Source organism: Nyctibius grandis, chromosome 15 (genome assembly GCF_013368605.1).
Source record: "Nyctibius grandis isolate bNycGra1 chromosome 15, bNycGra1.pri, whole genome shotgun sequence".
Lineage (NCBI taxonomy): Eukaryota > Metazoa > Chordata > Aves > Nyctibiiformes > Nyctibiidae > Nyctibius > Nyctibius grandis.
Window position 1 is genome coordinate 7,163,427 of NC_090672.1, and position 17,572 is coordinate 7,180,998.

Genomic DNA, 17,572 nt, shown 5'->3' on the forward strand with positions numbered 1-17,572 from the left:
AAATGCTCCCTGCTCCTGCATGCCGCCACAACTCCTGCCCAGACGTGCACGGCTGGAACATAGCGGTCTGTGACAATTTGCCATTTGAGTCCTGCAGGGCTGTCCTTAACCCTCAGCTGTCACTTGGGAACCTCTCTGATTGATAAGAGCCTCCAAAAAAACCTGAGAATAAGAGTTCAGGATTTGTAAATTCAGCCTATCCTTAACGTGGGACCTTTTCTGCATTTGTCAAGACGTTGAGGTCTGAATCCTGTTCAGGAGCTGGTGGTGTTTATTGGTAGGGTGTTTGTAGTCCCACCTAAACCCTGGGAAGGCTGATGGAGGTACCATACATTTCAGGATGCTAGATCCTTTTCAGTCTCAGAGCAAGAGATAGTCCCCATCCCAAAGTGTTATTTTTCACAGATCCTTGAATTTTAAGGCCAAGAGGATCAAATGGGGTTTTGTAGCACCCAGTTTCCCGGCCAGCCAGCTTGCCAGATGTAGAAGTGGTTGAAATATCTGGAAGCTGTCAGCCTCTTTCGGACCAGCATTTCCATACCTGTTCTCCTACTTCACCTGCTTTTTTCCACCGCCTCTCTCCCTTTGAATGCTAGGAGAACGACAGGTGACTGCAAGCCCTTGATGGCTGCTCTGCTGAGCTTCGGTGCTCCAGGCTGGTGGTCAGTTACCTGGTTGTCTTCACATATGGCAACCGCAGTGCAAATAGTGCCATGAGCCCAGAACCAGGGGAAGATGCCAACCTGCCAGGCTTCTCGCTTGTCATTAGGGGTTATCAACTCCAAAACAAAAGGCTCCAAAACTCTGTCACCTTTCTGTGGATCACTTCCAAATGTTGACTCAGAGTGGATCTGGCTGGATCCACACCTGGATGGAGGAGTCCTACAAGCCCAGAGCCTCTCACCTGCACACAGAAGAATCATGATGACATTGCTGTGGCTAGGCTGGCACCTTTTATCCTCTCCCACCCTTCTCTTAATCAACTGCCACCCCTCTTGTCGGTCATGCCTTCAAAGGGCAGTTGGGAGAGTCGTTACCAGGGCACGTCCCTGCTAAGTAAATGGCAGCAGAGCAGAGGGACTGCTTCACCACTGAGTAAATCCAATAGAGCCATAGGTTTGGGTGCTGTTTAATTGAGCCAGAATTCCAGAGGTTTAGATAAGCTTTGAGGGTATTAAAGGCAATTCTGCAGGAATTAACCGGGCTGAACTAGGCTTAAAAATATCTTTGCAAGCTTTAGTGGGAGTCCTGGCAGCATTAAGGAGATAGCTGTGTGCAGAGGTAGAAGCCAGTTTCTGGCTGGCCATGGGTTGTTTCATCTCCCTGAAGAGCTTTTTTGCCTGGTTTGCTGTGGTAAGGCCACCCTCAGAGGGAATTTAGAGCTTATCTATGGGCTGAAGAGGCACTGTGAAATGCAGATGAAGGCCATGTCTCTCGTTTTTTTGGAAGCTTGGGAGGTCCTTGTACGTAGAGTCTCCCCAAGCCATTCGCAGCATCTCCAGGACAGGAGATACAGGAGCTTAAGCTGACTGATTTCCATCTCACTGCAGCAAGGGCATTTCAGAGAAGCCCTGCGGGGCTGAATCCCATTCTTAGTCCCCTAAAGTCAAAGCCAGAGCACTTCCAGATGGAGTTACCCCTAGTAATATCATCAGAGGGGTTACTGAGTGGCGAGTACACTGCCTCAGTTTCCCAAAGCCCAGTTAGGGACATCTTACCCAGTGGGACTGCAGGAAGTCCAAGGGCATCTCTTTTTTTAAAAAAAAGCTTTAGGGTATAGAATAGTGGATGATGGACTTTGCTGTTACAGTTGTTACCTTGCCAGATTGCCTGCAATCGGTGTGCCAACCCCAGCCCTGTCTGGACTCTTTCAGCCCCTACACGGTGGATTTGGAGCGATACTACCAGACAGAGAACGAAGACGAGAACCCTTTCATCTGCTCCCAGCCCCGGGAGAACGGGATGCGCTACTGCCGGAGTATCCCAACGCGGAGGGAAGAGGGTCTCGAGTGCACCCTGGATTATTACTCCTACAATGACACCACCAACACGTCCTGTGTCAATTGGAACCAGTATTACACCAACTGCTCTGCTGGGGAACACAACCCCTTCAAGGGAGCCATCAACTTCGATAACATTGGCTACGCCTGGATCGCGATATTTCAGGTGAGCCCTGTGTGCAAACTGTCACGAAGTGGGGAGCAGCCGGTCATGCCCCGCAACATGTTCCCAGGGACTGCGTAATCGCACTCCTGGGGGCTATTTTGCACCAGCAAGCACCAATGTAGTAGTGCATGGGTGCTCAAAAAGTCAGGGATACAATTCAATGTCTTCTTTGAAGATGCTTCCATCTCACATGCATGGACGAAACCCCAGCCTCCAAATCCTGTGTGTGTGCAGTAAGACCATCCTGATGTGGAGCAGAGCCTAGAGCCTGCTCTTCCCGCTCCAAAATGCAGTAGTGGGCCTTAGGTCCAGCTGGAATGAAGGGCTGGATTTAGCCTGGGCAGCTGGCAACCTGCTATTGGCATTGGAGGGAGCAGGATTTGTCTCCTCCATGTCTTGTACTGCACCAAGACTAGCTATGGGGTGTCAGAAGTGACCCAGCCAGGAGAAACGTTGCTTGTGCACTTGGTGTTGCAACTGAGCTTTGACAGGTTTGTTTTCCCTTCCTGTCTCCACCAGGTCATCACACTGGAAGGCTGGGTGGACATCATGTACTTTGTCATGGACGCACACTCCTTCTACAACTTCATCTACTTCATCCTCCTGATCATTGTGAGTGGCCTTAGGGCAACATGGGGGATCTCCTGGCATTTGGAGAGGGCAGAGTGGAGTGACACAGAGGAATAGGGCAGATAATACAGTGAATATAAAAGCTGGTGCCACGTAGGAGGGGTGGAAACCAGCCTGCTGGAAGACACGCAACTTCAATACGACATTGCATGAAGGAAAGAAAGATGCGCTTAAGCTATGGCAGATACACTTCTGTTGCTGCTGTTGCTGCTGTTTCTCTCCTTGTGCTCCAAGGTCCTCTCTCTTAGTTGCCACCTTGAATTCAAGTTTTAAAGTAGACAAATTTCCCACAGTCAGGTTTTGAGCTCTGGAAGGGGAGGAGGCTGCCCAGAAATTCCCCCGTCGAAGAACCCAGCTGTCTGGGTCCTCAGTGCAGAGGGGACATTTCAGGAAAACAGTCCCAAACTTCAGAGAGCACATTAAGAAAGGAGGGAAGAGATTACTGCCCACAGCCCACCCACACTTCACAGCATCATCCGAGACCACCCACAAAGGAGCCAACAAAGAGTTTTTGTGGGGTGGGCTCCATGGTGGGCTTCATCTATGCAAGCAGAATTGTCTACTGTGACTGGCTGAGCTCGTTGTCTAGACTCCCTTTATCGTCAAGAGAGGAAAATAGGTGCTTTAAAGGGGTGATTCATCTCCTCTGAAGGTAGACATCCAAAATAAATTAGATGCATTGCAGACTTGATGGGCCTATTTCTCTCTTGACTCTAAAGGATCATTAGGTGCCTCACTCAGATGTATCTGAGATAAGTGAGATGAGTCCCTTTCTTCCTCTCTAATTGGACTAAGTCCAGCAAAATAGCTGCACATCTTCCATTAGGCCATTGTGTGGATTTCTGCTTCTCATCAAACCAGGACTCAAACCCTGATGAGAAGGTAGGAGGTCGTTTAGTCCATGATGCTTTTTCTGGTTCATCTATTAGCTTCCCCCAAAAAAAGACACAATCCCTCGCTCTCAGCATCCCCAAAACAACAGAGAGGCAGGGCGAGCAGTACTTTTCCAGATACCGTGTGGGTAACGTTAGCAGCGTGTGATAGCCCGTTAGCACGTCAGTAATTCTCTGTGATCCAGGCTGGGCTCTGCAGAAGGCAGAACCCCATGAAACCCTGGTTGGACATAAAAGCTCCAAGCTGTGGGTACAGACTGCTGATGCCCTTGCGTAACAGTCACCCGCAAATCCCGTTAGCGGGGGAAAGGGATCTGCTCGCAAGCTGCCCACACACTGCCAGCAAAACCACTCCTATCAGGAAGGCTCAGCGCATTCATCGTAATGCCACTAATTGTGATAATTACAACCGCTGTCTGCAGAGAGAGAAAAACACCATCTTAAAAGAGCAAAAGCTTTTTGTCAAAATAATCTCTCGTCTTTGATCTCTGACGTCCTCCGTGGAGCGCTGGCGTGGGAGTCCCCGAGGCGGGGGCTCGGGGGGTGAGTCAGCACCGCTGCGGTCCCGACCAGTTGTCCCCACTGGGTGACGCAGGGGATGGGGCTGGCTGGGGTTTGCCCCCCCAGTCCTTGCACCAGGGCATGGGCTGAGGCAGGGCTATGTGGGGGGCACGGCCACCCCGAGGTGGCTGATGGCTCCTGTCCCCTTAGGTGGGCTCCTTCTTCATGATCAACCTCTGCCTGGTGGTGATAGCCACGCAGTTCTCAGAGACGAAGCAGCGTGAGAGCCAGCTGATGAAGGAGCAGCGGGTGCGCTACCTGTCCAACGCCAGCACCCTCGCCAGCTTCTCGGAGCCAGGCAGCTGCTACGACGAGCTCCTCAAGTACCTGGTTTACATCGCCCGTAAAGGCAGCAAGCAGCTCGTGGAGGTCTACCGGGTGGCGGGTGTGAGGATGGGCTTCCTCACCAGGCCCGCGAGCAAGGCAGGGGCTGACCGGCATGCCAGGAAGCACCGGAGCAGGAAGAGGTCCTCTGTGCACCACCTCATCCACCACCATCACCACCACCACCACCACTATCACCTGGGCAATGGGAACCTGCGGGCACCTCGCGCCAGCCCGGAGATCAGCGATGTGGAGACCAGCTCGCTCCACAACGGGACCAACCGGCTGATGCTCCCCCCCTCAGCACCGAACCCCCACGGGGCCCCCAGCGCTGCTCCCAGCAACACCGAGTCTGTGCACAGCATCTACCACGCCGACTGCCACTTCGAGCCGGTGCGCTGCCGGTCATCCCTCCCGCAGCCGGGCCTTGGCTTGCCAAGCCCGGAGGGGATCCCCAAGAACATTGTGGGCAGCAAGGTGTACCCCACAGTGCACCCCAGTACCTCCCATGAGATGCTGAAAGAGAAGAGCTTGGGGGAGGTGGCAGTTGGTGCCGGGAGCAGCACATTGACAAGCCTCAACATCCCGCCCGGGCCGTACAGCACCATGCACAAGCTGCTGGAGACGCAGAGCACGGGTGAGCCTGGGGCTGGACGTCGGTCTGGGGTTGCCTTGCAGGAATACGAGCTACGACCTAATTTCTTTCTCTTTCTGAATCTTCGCAGGGTTCTTTTCGGTCCACGTTACGGAGAAAGGCGATGGCTTTCCAGGTGAGGCCGACGTGAATCTTCTGACTTCTACCTGATGCATCTTATAGCCAAAACCAGGAGAGAAGTTTCAACCTCTCAGACTTAGTTTGCAAAAATCCAAGGGAAGTGAATGTTTTAATGAACCCATCTTCCTTCCCATCCCCATCTCCTCCCAGTTAATTCTGCAATTACAGGGAACGCTCCCCAAATCCTCAAACTCCCCAAATCAGCTAGAACCAGGCTCAGTGACACCGAGCAGAGCTGGAGCCCAGCCTGGCTGCTTTGAAATGGCCCAGTCCCTTCCTTGTTAAAACGTGGGGGTTGGAGGTGACTGCATTGCCCACTGCTGGGCTTGGGGTGGATGCCTTCCAGATCTAAAAGACCCCAGCCCCAGCACACCCTCCCTGTAGCTCTGCTCCCCGGGGGACCCGAGGCTTGGGGAGGTCGGGTGTCTGCTTTGCACGAGTGCTCAGTGGAAATCGCAGGTGCCGAGTATTAAAAATCCACCTGGAGTGATTTGCAGGAAGCCTGTAACAGAGCCTTTCATACCTTCACTGCAAGATGCTCTTTCCCCCTCCACACCCTGAGGTTTGGGAGCTTGAGCCAGCCTAGTCCAAACCCTCCCAGCCTCCAAGAATTGTTTCTGGCCAAGCCTTCCCGGGCAGTCGATGCTGTGTCCACCCCACCACAGCAGCACTGACCTTTCCAGCCAGGAGCTGTGCGGTGAAGAGACCAAGTCCTGCCCCCAGCCCAGACCGGCCTGGAGACTAAATACACAGAGCTGAGCTCTGAGATGGTTCAGTGTTGGGTTCAGCTGCGTGCTGCTGCGCCGGAGTCAGGAGCGTGCTTTGCAGAGAGCCTCTCCCTGGCAGCCAGCTGATGGGATTTTTGGGGAATACCCCGCTGGTGTTGTCACCCAGGAGCCACCTGGCAGCTGGGAGCTGCTGTTGGGGGCAGCATGTGGAGGAAGAAGCTGGTGATTTTGGAGCATCAGCACACAGCAGGAGCAGGAGAGGAGGCTGCTGGCAGCGGCATTCCCACTGATTACAGCCCGGAGCATGCCAGGGCCGGGGGAGCTGATTGCTTTCTCCGAGCTGTAATGGCCAAAGGTACAAGGAGGTGGGTTAGGGGTCCTGGGCTGGTGGCAGAGAGGACTTTGTCACTGGGGAGAAGGCGCTTGGGGATTGCCTAGGGCTCTTTAACCCAGTGTGAGCCCTTTTCCCCTTAGGAAATGCCTGTTGTGTTGAGGGCAACGGTTTTGTGCTAACAGGGCTGGGGCTTTGCTCCTGCATCCCCCCACGGCCCCCTCATCCCAGCTGATGCACTGCCCTACCCCGTTGGCATTTCAGGTCCCTGCCAAAGCTCCTGCAAGATCTCCAGCCCCTGCACGAAGCTGGACGGTGGCTCCTGCAACCCTGAGAGCTGCCCTTACTGCCTCAAGGCGCTGGCGAACGAGGCCGAGCTGACGGACAACGAGACGGCCGACTCGGACAGCGAGGGGGTCTACGAGTTCACGCAGGATGCCCACTACAGCGACCAGCGGGACCCGCAGCGGGGCAGAGCCCGGGCCAGGAGAGCAAGCCGGGTGCTGGCCTTCTGGCACGTGGTGTGCGAGACCTTCCGCAAGATTGTGGACAGCAAATATTTTGGCCGTGGGATCATGGTGGCCATTCTCATCAACACGCTCAGCATGGGGATCGAGTACCACGAGCAGGTGAGTGCTGTCCTCTGGCTCTCGGCGCAGCAGGGATGTGGGAGGTGGTATGGGTCTGAATCCGGCTGCTGGTGGGATGGTTTGGGGCGAGAGGTATTGGGGTGCTGTAGGAAGGGTCCCAGGACAGAGCAGGGCTGATTTTTCTCCTCTGAGCCTGCGTCCAGCTTGCAGGCAGCGATCGTCCTGGCTGGTACTGGGCTGTGTGAGCTCCTGCATCCGGACCCCACCAGGGATGCTCGGCACCATGCTGAGACTGCTGGCACGTGGGCAGCACCACACGTTGCTGGTTTCTGTGCCACGAGGGCCAAGGAGAGGGAGCAGCCGTTCGCCGCTGGGTCTGTGCCAGCCTGGCAGTCCTGGCAGCACTGCCGTGGGCTCTGGGGTCGGTGCAGCTGCAGGCAGGGAAGTCTATTGAATTTGTGGTCCCTGGAGAGGAGGTAACAAATGCCTTTGCTTCCCCGGTGAACGCTCCAGCAGCAGCACGCCGAGTCCAAAATAGACTCACTGCTGGCTATTCCTCTGCTTGATTATCGGAGTCCTTGCAGGCAAGAGGCTGCATCTACTCCAGCCTCTCGCACACTTGTCACCTAGCAGAGCTTTTCCCTGTGTATAGTCATTAAGAAAAGGAGTTGCCACGTTCCTCTTGAAATGTCTCCCTAAGGATGACAAGAGCTCTGCTTCTAGAGAGGCTGTTGCGTGGTCTGGTCTCGTGTAGGTTTTGGGGCTGCTGCCGGTGGTGTGCCTGGCGCGGTGCCCTCAGTCCTGCGCCATGGCTTGGTGCCGCAGGCGCGCACTTCATTTGGATTTGGGGTGAAGAATTTATTAGTGGGGATGCAAAACCTTGTGGTGTACCCCTCCAAAGCTCGAGGGCTCCCGCTGGGCAGTGCGGCATAGTGCTTCTCGTGGGACGCCGGAGCTCTCCCCTCCCAGACAGACACGGCCACCCCTGTCCCAGCGCCAGCCTTTGCTGGGAACTCCCTTGCATGTCGAGTCGTGCCTGTTTACTTTTCTCCCTTCCTGGCACGTTTTGGATTTGCAGAGTCGCTCGCAGTTGCACACAGAGGCGTTTCTCCCACAGTTCCCAGTGGCAGCGGTGGTGGCTGCAGACTGGCTCCAAATTCCCATGTCCTCCCGTGGCATTAATGCCTCAATGACTGAGCGCTAGGGCGACGTGGCTGTGCTAAATGTGTCCCTTCCAACCAGCACCTTCTCCCTGACATCCTGATACAATCTGGCTGGGTAACCGTTGTTTTCAGTACACATTAAACAGCAACGCGCTCTGAAGTCCTGCAGGTTTCACCTTTGTGTGCTGCCCTTGGTGGGAGCTCTGCAGGGAAGCTTGAGTGATTCCGCCTTTATTTAATAATATCGGGAAGATTATCTCCTAAGAACCTGGGGGGAGGTGGCTCAGGAAACCAGTGAACAGTTATATTCCTCCTTTGTCTGAGAGGTGAAAGCAGATCTGCCATGTCTTTGCTGCGACTGTCCAAGAGGTGGATTGTCAAAGCTTGTTGCCCTTTATCAGGAGCATCTTTGGGAGATGCTGGTGCAGGCTCCTGTGCGTGTACGGGGGGCGACCGTCCCACCGGGATGGGTGGCTGAGTAAGCTCCCATCATCAAAGACCCTAAAGGCAACACATCTCCTTAATTCTTTGTCTCAGAGGAAATAGGGCAGCGGGGTGCTGGCCTGGTGCGTCCCAGCTGGATGGGAAGAGGCAGGTTTTTGCTGTGGTTTTTGGGTAACAAGGTGAAGGGAGCTGATAAGCATGGGGGGACTCCAGACGCTGTGGGTGGTTGCTTCCTTTGACGGTATTTTGAAGCTACTACTGTTCCAGATTCCTTTCTCCCAGGCATTTGGAGTGAATAGCGGAGCTTGTTTTTATTAGTTCATCTGCTCAAAGTGGCGGCAGAGAGCAGAGAGGTGTTTTTTCTCTAGACTCGGGAGGCTTAGTAGTCTGCAGTTTCATAATCTGACAGTTATGAGAGCAGGAATTAGAGGAGAGAAATGCTGGACCAGACCTTTCCGCAAAGATTATAAACACTGAAACGTGATTTTTTTTTTTTCTTTTAGAAGAGCCTTTCCTAAAAGTGCAAGTGATCAACCTTGCCAAATTTATCTTCATTGGCTGATTGTTTGCAAAGATGTGAGGGGGCTTGAGGAGTACTTGACTCTGTGACTTTCTATATTAAGCTCTCTGCTTATTTAATGAATATTTACCTCCTGGGCTTTTCACATGAGGCCACCCTGGGCTTATGGGGCTATATTAGGATAAATACTTTCAGGACATGTTTTATGGTGCCATGTCAAAAGCCTCGTGTTGTTTACCAGCACCTTGCCAGAGGGGAGAGGATGCACTAGCAGCTACTCTGTGAGAGGAAGGATGGGCTGGTGGTTACTCAAGGAGGAAGAAGGCTTCTGCCCTCCCATCTGTCCCCAGCAATGTTGGGTGGGATTCAGCAGCTCCGGGACCACCAGAGCATCCTGGACTTCAAGACAGAAGCTGATCAGCTGAGGTCCTCATTATAGCCAGGGGAGAGCAGTATGCTCCTCTGAAGGCTTTGCATCTCACCGTGGGACAGGCATCCTGGAGAGACCTGCATTTCTCCATGGAAGAAGCCTAGAAGACTGAAACAGTCTTTCAGTCACTTGTTTAACAGACTCATCAACCAGCGAAGGCTGGGTTGGGATATTTAGGATGAAAGTGATTCTTTGAAGGCACATGAAAATGAGTGGAAATTGTGTGTTGAAAACACTGACCCCCACCTCTTGCTGTTTGTTTGCATTCTCCCGTCAGTCAGCCTGGCCAGACTGAGCACCTATGGCCAGGGGCGCTGGATGCACATAACAAAGGTAGTTTGTGTGCCCAGGAGTTCATCTCCTACCTTAGAACCTTCCATCTTGAAGTTCCTCTCCATAGACCACCTTCCCAGTAAAGTCATTGTCAGAAAATATTTTACCATCATATGGCTGGTGGTTCAGGAGCTGGGTTTCCTCTAAGCTCCTTCTGACATGAGCTTGCTGACTTTCTCGCTCAGCATCAGGTTGCTTCCACATGGTTCCTGCACGTGTGTGAGCCGTAGGTACACGTGACTGGGCTTAACTCTGCATTTTCTGCCCATCCTCCCCACACGTCCAGCTCTGACTCTTGCCTTTCCCATGACTGCTGGGTTCAGTGGGAGGAAGCAGAGCAGTTTGAGGTGCACGTAACGCTCACCGTGTCGCGGCTGCTGGGCAGCAGTGTGAAAATTTCCATCAGGGAAATGACAGCCAGATTGCTGCAGATTATTAATGTGACTGCTAAATAGCTTGTTTTTCTACGGAGATGAAGCAAAATGCAGGTAGAAACTATTAGCTTTGGGTAGAGGAACATAAAGGTGATTTAAAGGTAGACTCCGGGGGATTTTAAATACACTGTTGAACCAATTGACTGATTCGCCTTAGGGAGGCTCAGACTCCGCAGTGCTGCGGGTTCAAACGGCTAGGGCTCTGCAAAAGCTGCTTCTGCCATAGAGCAGGAGTAAAACGTGCTGCTAAACCAGAGGGTTTCTGTGCTGCTTTCCCCCCAGCCCTGGCTGCAAGCCAGGCTCTGTTCCACAATGTGCTGCTTTATTTTTTTCCTCCAAGTCCTTCCTTGGAGTGAAATGCAAAGGCTTTAGTACAAGGCGTGATGTTGGACTCCTCAGCAGGGGAAAGAATTCAGCAAGGGCTTCCTTGAGGAAGGGCTTTGGGGTTTTATTTTTGTTTTTAAAATCTGTTTCGCATTGAGCTGCCTGGCTGTTCCCATTTTCCTTGTCTGAACTCGCACTGTATGAACTATACCCTACATATTCGTTTGTTTAAATAGCGCTTGAATTTCAGCCGCCGTCTCTGCGGTGTTTTGCCATTGTTAACATAACAAGGAGGAGACTGGAGAGTCCTGCATTGGCCTCCCCAAAGCTGCAGTCAGATCAAATCCATGGCTGGAGCTTGTGGGGACTTGGATCTAGATTGATCCAAAACTCTGGTGTTTCTGAAGGAAGGAAGAGGAAATTGGTTCAGACCTGTAGAGAACTTTTTGTTATTTTTTAAAAGCAAATTGGTGAGGTGACAAGGGTGAATGACTCTCTGGGACAGCACCCAAGGAGAAAAGCTCATCATCCATGGGAGGCAATTCTTCAGGGAAGTGGGAAGAGGTGATGCTTGACATCCCCCTCACAGGAGGATAACTAGTGGAGTACCCCCAGCTACAGCATGGTGTGGGGGGGACCCACAAAGCAGCAGTGCCTCAAACCAAGGTCTGCAACTCCATCTGCAGAAGGCAGCAGCAGCCTAAGCCTGTGGTAGTATCTCAAGCTGAATTCCTAGTGCATCCCTCTGCAGGGGCCCGGAGTGTACACGGTACAGATGATGTAAAGTTGTCACCAGTAACATTAGGATCTAATAGCCGCTGCAGCATGGAAATAGCAACCATCTGTGCCAAAGCGTCCAAGGAAAGCTTGCTGGCAAAATGCATTAAAATGTCTATTTATGTAAACAGCCGGGGCTGGAGGACATGGCAGTCGTCTTAATCAGCGTCAAAGGACGTGAAATTTGCAGGTATCCAGGATGATCAAGAGGGGATGTGAAGGGTCAGTAACTGCAGCAGCGTTAGAAAACCTGCCAGCATGGAGGAACCATTAGGCTCCAGGTTCAAGCATTAATAATAGTCACCCAAATGGTATTTGTGTACTTCTGCTTCTGCCTGAATTCAGTGTGCAAGGAAGAAGGTAACTGAAAATTATTAGCTGTCCTGACACTCACTGGTTGATTTCTCCATGTGAGAGGAAAATTTGATTGCTCCATGGAGAAGTGGTGTAACAGAGCTGGGCAGTGGGGATTTGGTAGGCTGGTGCCCCAGGTCTTGGGGTGCTCGAGTCTGTTCTAGTGTCCAAAGTCCTGGGCAGGCTGGAGGGCAGCAGGGCTGGATCCATTTGTGATCTCAGCCTGAAGAAATAAGGGCGTCTTGGGGATCAGAAGCACTTTGCTCCCAGCACTTGGTGGTCAAGAGCATCCTAATCTCCACCAGCTTCAAGCCAAGTTTTGCTGCTGTCCACAGGAGTGGTGGAGGACAGCTGCAGATTCGTTGGGCATATGGAGGCTACTCCTTCGACATCCTTATGTCCCAAAATTACATCTTGTCAAGTGCTTGTTCACCTCCCAAGGAGGCTGTGGAGGATCCGGGGATGAGCTGTAGCTCCGCAAGGAGCCTGCTGCCTGGCTCACCCTCGCCTGGCTGTGTAGGGCAGTTGTGGGCAACACCATGTCTGCTCTGACCTCTACGGCTCCATGTCAGGTCAATCCAGGACATTTGAATTTTTATTTCTTTCATGTGTGTGGATTTGTGTCAGGCCGCCAGGTCAGGAAGGCAGGGAATCCTTTTTCTGTAAAATATTTTTGTATCTCTTGCGCCTCTTTTGAATTGCTTCCTGTGAGTGCAGGGAATCAAAGAGCCGTCCCACATCCAGGCAGCAGCTGGTGCTGCACCAGGGGCTCTCTGCATCACACACCGATGCAGACCAGTGCTGTACCCCCTTAACCCTGCACCCCAGCTGATTCACTCCAACCGTGGCCTTAATAGCACAGCCTGACTTTTCTCTGTGGTGAAATTTCTAATTTCATGCCTCCCTGTATGAATCTGATTCATTAGGCTTTGATTCAGGAGGGCACTTAGGCATGTGTGTGCATCCCTTAAACCAGTGAGACAGCCTTTCCATGGACAACCTCCATCTGCCCCAGGCTCTTCCCAGGAGCTTACAAGGCCCTGCGTTCATGCACCCTATTCCCTTCCTAGAGATATCTCCACTTCCACTTTGGTGCGTATCCTGTGTCTCTATTTAACTCCATTACACAGCTCTCTAGCCCTGTGCCAGCTACTCTTAGCCAAGTGATCAAAGCTTTGGCAGAGCGGCGAGGCTTTCCCTCCCTCGGCGTCTTCTGGCTTTGCCCAACGCAGGGCTTGGAGCTAGCGTCAACTTAATTTCTCAGCGCTACAACTGCATAGGGTGCTCCCACAGTAGGAAAATGAGGTGCCCTATAGATTTGCACGTGCTGTATTCAATTAGCTCCTGCTTAAGCAGAAATTACTCTTATTAACGATTTGTTGTTGGAGACTGGAGGAGCCAAGTCAACGCTAATGGAAGTCATCAGAGCTGCTAATCACTAGGATCACTGACTTCAAAACCAGCTCTCTGTTTGTTATGGGGGGTAATGCTTTCTATGGACCTCGAAGGTTCTTCTGCTTCTCAGTGATTTGAAGGGTTTATGAGGTCTGGTAGGAGGAACTCTTGTGTTTTCTTTGACTCACAAAGCTCTTCCAGAGTGCCATGGAAAATATAGGGGTGCCATGGCCCTCACAGTAATTAAAAAATGGGCTGTGCCTATAAAGCAGACTTTATTCTGGTTCTGGAGACTATATGACTTGAAAATTAAATGAGATTTCATGCAACTGGAAAGTGTATGGAGTTTTTATCAGATAATTCAGTTCTCTGCATGCTTTAGGCATGAGCCTATGAGGATTCCTTGACATCTACTAGTTTTCTTCAGCTCCCTGGATGGGGAGCTCTAAGTGTCAATCTTTTCCTGTTAATTTAGTTCAGAGGCTGGAAATACTCAGGCTGTCTTAGATCCTATCATTACAGTTGTTGTTTCAGCTGCCATCCGTACCCTCGTGTTATCTCTGCTCAGGCAGCGTTGAGAAGAGACTCTGGCGTGGTGAAATGGGAAAATGATGTGTGCTTTCAAAACTCGCTTCATCCCCGTGCGGATGAGAAATCGCTGCTCTCTGCAGATAGCCAGCCATTTCTTTCTGCTCCTTCTTTGATTATTGTCGTTGTTCCCATTGGGTGGGAGCCAGCAAACTCAGATAAAGCTTTTGGAGCATCCTCAGCTTGCACCAGCAAATGCTTTCGTCTGTACGCGCTCCTGATTGTTGGTGATTTCCCAGGGATCAGTCAAATTTTTCCCCTATTCTCCTGGTAGAGGTTGGTCCCGATGCTGTTGGTGCCCATGACTCTCCCCTGCTGCCACCCGTGTCCTCCCAGAGCCCCTTCCCACCCCGCTCAGCCCCCATCGGGAGCGGGGACAGGAGCTGAGCGCTTTTCCCCTCGTCTCTGCTGGATTTCAGCTCTTTGTTATAATTGTTTTTTTGCTGATGTTAGGAAACGACCAGCTTTTCCCCCGTGGACGTCTGTCAGCATTAGAGATAGTGTTGCCAGCATCAGAAACCCAGGTTCAGCAGAACTGTGCAGGAGCCGTACAGCGACAGCCTTTTTCTTTCTCCTTTTTTTATTTCCTTCCTCCCCCTGGTACCTTCTCAAGTACTAATGGGGAGATAAGTTTCAAACTTGGTTTAGATTAACTAGAAATAGAGGGCTTTAAATCTCAAGTTACTTACAAGGTGTGACCAAGTGGAAATGCAGCTTTTGTTCAGCTTAAGCTCCTTCGAAACCTGGGCAGAGGAATGAGCCAGTTCATGTTTTTCTTGCATTTTCTGGGATAATATTCATCCAGAAATCTCAAGCTGAGAGAGATAAGGAGTTCAGGAAAGACTGTCTGCTCTGCCTCCTGCAAGTGGTAAAGAGAGCCCAGCCCCAGGGCTTGGGGGAGGAGAGCATGGTCTGCAGGTCCTGCTTATGGTCCTGGACAGGGATAGTTCATGGCAAGTGTCTTCAGGGTTGGTTGATGAGGTTCTCTAACACGTTCGGGGCTCGTCCCCTCATTTGCACCCCAGGCTCGGGGTGGACAGGAGGCAGAGGTGCATGGAGACATGGCCTCATACGGGCAGTTGGAGCCGGGGAATTCGGTGTTGGCCATGGCTGCTCAACAAGGATGTGGTGGAGAGGGAGGTCTTGCACCAGAAGGCACCATGTCCATGGGACTCAGCTCCTTCCTTCTGCAGGTGTGGAGTGGGAAGGGACATTTCTTAATTGGAACGGGGAAGAACGGGTGGAAGGTGAGGACATTAGCAGTGGTGGCGGAAGGGGAGTCCCTCCTGTGCAGACAGCTCCAATTTCTCTGAAATGAAAGCTGCTTTCCTCCCTTTCTTACAGCATTACTTGCCGTGGCATGAAATATGCAGCCTCCATTCAGCCCGTAACAAAATCCTCCTTTCCCATGCAGTGATGGAATGAAACTGGACTTGTTCGCTTGTCTGTCAAAGTCATTTCCTTTTAATAAATGCCTATAAATCCTGAACTTCCCAGCAGTCCTCCTCCAGCCCGCTGAGCAGCGAGCACGCTGCCCTTTCCGTGTCTCCAGCCCCAGGAGGAGCAGAGCAAAAACTGCTGCAATCCTGCTACTTTCTGAATTGTTTTCTTTAACCAGTTTGGCAAAGGATGAGTAGAGAAAGCCGATCGATCTATCGGGCTCTGATTAAACACAGCTCAGGTTTGCGCCGCTGGACCCAGGACAATAGCTAAAGTCTGATGCCTTTTAAGGAGCCCCAAAGACAATGAATGTCATCACTGAAAATATGCGTGGATTGAGTTTCTGTTTATGAAGTAGCAAGCAGCTCTGGAGCTAAGAGGAGCTGGATTTACCGAGGGGAACCAAAGTGGTTTTTCGGATGGCCGTGGCTCAGCAGCTACTCAAGGCAGGGGAAATAACGTGGGTGCAATGAGGGCAGGGCATGGAGAAGGCTCGTTGGTTGACTGAGGGCACAGCCATGAGCTATAAATGATGGGGAATCGGGCATGCGAGAGGGCAGAAAAAAGGCACCTCATTCTGTTAATTAATAGCTGCTTCCGTTCGTCAGGATTTCTTGTGTTTTGTCCCACGACTTGTGGTCTGGCTCCCATTTCGAGGTGGACCCGGTGCGTGTCTGCACCCACGCGGAGAGTGGAGAGGGTCTTAATGGGGCGGTGTCAGATTGAAAAATCGCGTCTTTGTGTGACCCGTTTGGGTTTTTTCTTATGTATATATATTAAAAATCTGCAAGTGATGAGTCAGTAAAATGTTGTTGGTGTTTCCTGTGAAATAGCTGAGGTTGGTATTTTCTTTCTGTGTTATTTTTCCTTAGTTGCCATGGAAATGATTTCAGAAGGGGTTTATTCTGCAGCCGTTTGAATGGGTTAGAAGTTTTCCTGGTCTTCTGGATCCACTCGCAGAAGCAGAGCCCTCGGGATCAGGAGGGATCTGCCTCCTGGCTGGTTACCCCATCCCTCCCTCTGTGCTGTGGCAAGACAGTGTTTTTTCTGTTTTATTTTATTGTTAGCAAGATGATAGAGAGGAAAGACCCTGGGGTGCTCCTGCTCTTTTGTGCTGACATACCCAGGGGCAGCGGCTGGGCAAGACCAGGCTTGGCCGCAGCCTGGAGCTCGCTGCCTGGGCGAGGGGGAAATGGGGATGGACGGATCCATGCCAGACATGCCCATGGCACTGGGTGCAGGTCTGGTGATGATGAAGAGCCTGTGCCATGCCTGTGCCTTATATGGGTCATGGCTGGAGGAAGGCAGGAGTAGAAGCCTTGTAAGCTCTGTGCACCATCTGCCAGGGCACTTGGCTGCGCTTCCTCATGCAGCAGGGTTTGTCTTTCAGGAATTGAGGAGCACAGACCCCGGGGCTTGTGCTTTTAATGACCCCAGCCCCTGTCCTCACCTTTTTCCCCACTCATTGCCTGCAGCCTTGCTTGCTCAGCAGACACCTTGAACCCTCGTGCACAGGAAGGAGCGGTGTGTGCCACTGTCTTGTGCGCAGTGGAAATGGAGCATGTCCCTTCTGCCATTGGAAACCTCGCTTGTGAGCTTCTACTCAATTTAAAAAAAGAAAAAAAAACCTAAAGAAATGCAATACAGCCTATTTCTGAATGCTGAAAAAGGGCAAGGTGCTGATCCAACTCTGAGATACCCTTTGAGGCAACATTCAGTAGCTGGGGACATCTTCCCTTGCCTCCTCCTGCCCCCCACGGCAGTGCCAGGCAGCCCTGCCTGAAACCTCCAGGCAGGGTGCAGGGAGCATCTCCTCCTCGGTGCCACGGTTTGCACCCTGCCAGGCAGGGTTACGTCTGGGCGGGTGCCCGTGGCTCGCCTCCTCCTCGCCGCCTTCACTTGCCGCGTGGTGTTTATGAGAGACGCTGTGCTGTCGGCTCCTATTTTATGTGCTGCCAGAGCTTGTCAATGTGCTCTTTGGTACATCAACAAATCGACACTGCACAAACAGAGAGCTAACAGGGAATGATTTATCCAGGACACCACGTCTGGGTGTCCAGCAAGGCGAGGTGTCCTGGAAACAAAATTCAGTATTTACCAAAGACTCATCAGGAGAGCTTGTGTTTGGTGCCACAGCTGAATTGCGCTTGTATCTCACTCTTTCTGGGTGTTGCTCGTTTAATCATAGGATGCTTTCCTTTTAATTAGTCACTGCTGCTACTGATGAGAGAATTAGCAGACACTTCTCTTAATGGGGAAGCCGAGGCTGTGGCAGATGTGCTGTAATCGGGGTGGTGGGCAGGAGGCTTTGTGCTGCAAAGAAACCCCGGGATCTGCACCTCAGGCTCTGCTTCCCTGCAAAATGCCCTTTG

The 17,572-nt window shown here is 51.9% G+C and overlaps 1 protein-coding gene across 1 annotated transcript in view; it reads left to right on the plus strand.

The window, feature by feature from the left end:
• The window catches only part of CACNA1G (calcium voltage-gated channel subunit alpha1 G), a 146,132-nt gene that overhangs the window by 59,644 nt on the left and 68,916 nt on the right, over positions 1–17,572 (plus strand). The window contains exons 6-10 of the mRNA XM_068413461.1: positions 1,875–2,166; positions 2,686–2,778; positions 4,401–5,211; positions 5,300–5,344; positions 6,673–7,037. Of these exons, the coding sequence (XP_068269562.1) occupies positions 1,875–2,166; positions 2,686–2,778; positions 4,401–5,211; positions 5,300–5,344; positions 6,673–7,037 (1,606 nt within the window). The remainder of the gene's footprint in view (positions 1–1,874; positions 2,167–2,685; positions 2,779–4,400; positions 5,212–5,299; positions 5,345–6,672; positions 7,038–17,572) is intronic.